Source organism: Dipodomys ordii, unplaced genomic scaffold (genome assembly GCF_000151885.1).
Source record: "Dipodomys ordii isolate 6190 unplaced genomic scaffold, Dord_2.0 Scaffold32, whole genome shotgun sequence".
Taxonomy (NCBI): Eukaryota; Metazoa; Chordata; class Mammalia; order Rodentia; family Heteromyidae; genus Dipodomys; species Dipodomys ordii.
The window spans coordinates 208,204-213,053 of record NW_012267248.1 but is presented as its reverse complement, the minus strand read 5'-3'; the positions used below and the strand labels follow the sequence as shown (position 1 = coordinate 213,053).

Below are 4,850 nucleotides of genomic sequence, written 5' to 3'. Positions count from 1 at the left end.
GAGACTCCCGGCTGGTAGGTTTCTCTGTTCCTGGCGATCCGCTGTTCTGCAAACCGGTACCTGGTGATCTGCAAGTGGCCCCCTGTGACTCTGGGGCTCCTGCAGCCCCTGCCGGGCTGGCTGGCTGGTGGCTTGGCGCACTGCCACGCGGCCAGTAAAGGTTGGGGGAGGGGTCTTCGCTTTTCTCTGTTCTGAAATTCTTCTTTTCCTCTCTTTCTTTTTTTGTTATTTTCTGCCTCTGGTTTTTCTCTGAGTGTTCGTCTTTTTGTTGTTGTCGGTCTCTTGGGGAGATTAAGCCTTGGAACTCGAACTCTCTTTTTGGTTGGAGAGAGCTATGGCATTTCCCTACTGCCCCGTCGCCATCTTGGTCCCCCTGGACTAGGTAAATTTCTACAAGGGAACAAGGAGCCTATTAAACTGCACCAGAGAAACCACCGGCAGGGCTTGGGTTTTTCCTAGGGACCACTGGGAGAGGGATCCCCATATCCTGGAAAACGGAGGAGCCGGTGTGGGTGCCTCAGTGGCCACTTTCCTCTGAAATATTAACTGCCGCTAGGACATTAGTACAGGAACATCTAACCCAAGGACACATTAAACCATCAGTATCCGCATGGAATACACCTATTTTTGTTATTAAAAAGAAGTCTGGAAAATGGCGTTTGTTACACGATTTACGAGCCATCAATAACCAGATGCAAATTATGGGCCCCGTACAATGAGGCCTACCTTTGCTTTCCTCCCTGCCAGCCATTTGGCCCATTATTGGGATTGATATAAAGGATTGTTTTTTTTTTCCATTCCCCTACATGATCAAGACAGCGTGATGTTTTCTTTTACTATTCCCTCCTGCAATCATGAGGAGCCAGATAAAAGATATGAGTGGGTAGTTTTGCCTCAAGGGATGGCCAATAGTCCTACTATGTGCCAACTTTATGTGGATGAAACTCTTGCCCCTCTTAGACAAAAATATCCCAGATTGAGATGCATTCATTATATGGATGATATTTTACTAACAGCAAAGAGTAAACATATGCTGGAAAAGGCATATGTGGATTTGATTGAGATGTTAAAGCACAGAGGACTGTTTATAACCCCTGAAAAGGTACAGCAGGACCAGGTTGTTGATTACTTAGGAGCAAAAATATGTAAAAATTGTGTTACTCCACAAAAGTTAGAGTTGAGAAAAGATAATCTAAAAACCTTAAATGATTTTCAAAAATTGTTAGGAGATACTAATTGGGTTAGAAGCTATTTAAAGCTACCAAATTATGAGTTGAGACCCCTTTATGCTATGTTGCAAGGAGACCCCACTTTGGATTCTCCTAGACAGTTAACCAAAGAGGCAAGAGAGACTTTACATAAGGTAGAAGAGAGATTACAAAATGCCTGCTTACAGAGAATACAGGAAGACAAGAGTATTACCCTGTGTATACTCCCTACCTTTTCTCAACCTACTGGGTTGTTGTGGCAAGAAGGCCCATTGTTTCGGATTCACCCGAAAATATCACCGGCCAAGTCCATTGAATATTACCCTACTGCTGTGGCTGGTGTTGCACTATCTGGAATTCAACAATGCTTACAGTATTTTGGAAGTGCCCCATCTACCATTATAGTTCCTTACACCAGCCATCAAGTTCAAACCTTGTGTGCTACTATAGATGATTGGGCTATTTTACAATGTAGCTTTACTGGACAAATAGACAACCACTTTCCAAAACATCCCCTTTTGGGTTTTTTTAAGGAACACCCAATTATCTTTCCTAAGGTAACGACTTCCCAACCCATTGTAAGTGCCCCTAATGTATTTACTGATGGCTCAAAAACGGGATGTGGTGTATACATGGTTGAGGCACAACGACCGGTACAACACCAGTTTCAGCCCGGTGTTCCTCAGATGGTAGAGTTAAAAATTGTTATAAAAGTTTTTGAAGCATGCCCGTTTCCTTTTAATTTAATATCTGATTCTGCTTATGTTATTAATGCCCTCAAGGTTTTAGAGGTTGCCGGACCTATTAAGAGTTCCAGTCCGGTTGGTCCATTATTTCAACAATTACAACGGTTGATTTGGCAGAGAAAATCCTGCTTTTATCCCTTGCATATTCGGGCTCATACGGGCCTGCCAGGACCCCTGAGCAAAGGAAATGATATAGTGGATCAATGGACCCGACAAGAATGGGTATTTATTAGCTCTGTCTTAGACAGAGCCAAAATCTTTCATAAAACATTTCATGTTAATGCAAAAGCACTACAACAAAAATTTCAAATTTCTCGAGCCGATGCGAGACAGGTGATATTAGACTGTCCTCGATGTGTAATTTATCAGCATCCGCCCAGTATTGGGGTTAATCCCCGGGGTTTGCTCCCGCTAAAAGTTTGGCAGATGGATGTGACTCACATCTCTGAGTTTGGACACCAAAAATATGTACATGTGTCTGTGGACACCTGCTCAGGTGTTATACATGCCATGCCCTTGGCTGGAGAAAAGGCACGCAATGTTATTGCCCATTGTTTGGAGGCCTGGGCAGCCTGGGGAAAACCTTATCAACTTAAGACTGACAATGGACCTGTGTACACAGGACAACAGTTTGCCTCCTTTTGTCATCAAATGGAGGTGCAACTTATACATGGTTTGCCCTACAATCCCCAAGGCCAAGGCATTGTGGAACGTGCTCACCGCACGATAAAAGAGTGCCTACAAAAACAAAAGGGGGGAATTGGCCATGGCCGTACCCCAAAGGAAAGACTTTCTCTTGCTTTATTTACTATTAATTTTTTAAATTTGGATGCTCAGGGTCAATCCACAGCAGATAGACATAATGAACCTCATGGCCCAGCAAAAGGGATGGTAAAATGGAAGGATGTCTTGACAGGGCTCTGGGGCGGGCCCGATCCCATGCTGACATGGGCACGAGGCTCTGTTTGTGTTTTTCCTCAGGACCAACAAGATCCAGTGTGGGTGCCTGAACACCTCACTAGAAAAGCCCAGTGTGAAGAGGCACGAGAAGCGGGGGGTGATGATCCTCCTGCTCATCCTTGCAATGGTGCAACCGGGAAGACCAGTACCAAGATGGGGGATCCTGTTCATGTTCCCGAGACCGATGCCCGTACGACATGATGCACAACTGTTTCCTCGATTGTTTAGTAGCAATAAGAGCCTTGACATTCCCTACCTTCCCATGGATACAGCGGAAGCCCCACTGGGAGAAAACAGATCCTTTGCTTTGAGCAGGAGTCTTTGTTTTCCGGTTGTTCGAAATCGCTCCAACACTCCCCCATGCATCTTAATTGTATAATCAGACTGCAGGATGGTTCGATTTACCTGAAACTTCCCCCGGTCCCTGTCAGGCCGATAATGTCACATGGCTTTCTGGGTGGTGGCCAGCTAAGCTGCCAGGGAGTTCTCCCCGGGTCAACCTAAGTGGGCCCCTTATTGTTGGGGAATGAATTGGGGAGAGCTTTAGCCTTGGACTGGTTGTCAGTCTCATACCGTAACCTGGGCCAATTTGGATAATAGCTTTACCTTTTCCCCTGGCATTGGCACTGAATTCAATGCCACCTCTGCGGGCCAGAATTATAGTGATCAGAATCCATCTCAGGCATATGTTTCCAATCCTTTTGATAATTGGCTTTTGTGTGGCATTAATGGTAGTTGTATAAACTTGGAACCTATGGTGATGATTGCTGGAGGGTCGCATGGAAATGGGGATGCTCTTTGGAGCACTTCTCAGCCTTGGGGCTCCTGGGATAACCCTCACACTTCATTTACAACTATGACAGCCTCTTCAGGTTCTGGTACCGTGACTGGTGTTGTGGCAACTGCTACGGGTTGTGTCGGCCAAAGTGTTAAACCTAAATCTTCTGTTACTTATAGGCCTACCCCTGTGTGCGTGTATCCCCCATTTTTGTTTATTGTGAGTATGGAAGAACTTACCTCGTGCAGTAATGAAGCTTGCTTTTATACCCAATGCTGGAATGCCTCAAAGTTTGAATATGCTTTAGTTACCCGCATGCCTCGTTGGGTGCCTGTGCCTGTGGATGCTCCTAATGCTATGACCCAATTTAGACAAGGAGTGGGCGGGTTTGGGAGCCCTGACAGGCCTCCTAGTGTTGGCCTCCTTGGTATGTCTGTGGTGCATTTGCCAAATTAGAGGTTCTCAGCGTCGCAATGCAGCCATGATTATCCAAGCCTTTACAGCCATTGAAGCAGGACAGTCCCCCCATGCCTGGCTTGCCACTCTAAAAGATTAACCCTTTTTGAGCACAGGATGTGAGGCTTGAGCACTGCACTTGAGGTCCATTGAGGTTGTGGGCCCCAAGAAGAGCATGTCTGATTGCATGTGGGTTGATGCCCTAAGTCCCACCTCTGTGAAAAAGGGTATCGGATGGGTTTGGTAATCATCGGGTGGATAACACCTGAGTGAAGATCAGTACAATGTCCCAAATTTCTTCTACAGAGATCAGACCTCTACTCTTGCCTGTTGCAAAATAAAAAAGGGGGAACTGTAGAGAGCTGCGTGCAGCCGCACCTTAAAGATGGTGCCGGCTTCCGCCCTCTGCCTTCCCGATGGCGAGCGCTCTCTGTGGTAAACAACTCCTTATTTGGCTAAGGCAAAAACTCTGGCTTGCTTCCGCGTACCTGGACCTATTGGTGGTTCCCACATGGCGTATCAGGGTTGGCTACCCAGTGGGTACTTAAGGCTGTGTGGGATTCTCCCCGGGGTCAGAAGATTGCTCAAAGGTCCTGAATAAACTGCGGAGAGAAGAGCTCGGTGTTGCATCTTCCTTGCTGGTCGAGGTGGTCGTGACAGGAAAAGTATAAGTAAACAGAAAAAAAGTGAACAAAGAGGAAG

At 46.2% G+C, this 4,850-nt stretch overlaps 1 protein-coding gene across 1 annotated transcript; it reads left to right on the top strand.

The window, feature by feature from the left end:
• The first annotated feature begins 901 nt into the window (after positions 1–901).
• On the top strand, positions 902–3,115 carry LOC105985883 (endogenous retrovirus group K member 8 Pol protein-like). The gene has a single exon (XM_013016605.1). The coding sequence runs from the start codon at positions 902–904 to the stop codon at positions 3,113–3,115; it is 2,214 nt and encodes a 737-aa protein (XP_012872059.1).
• Positions 3,116–4,850: the final 1,735 nt, after the last annotated feature.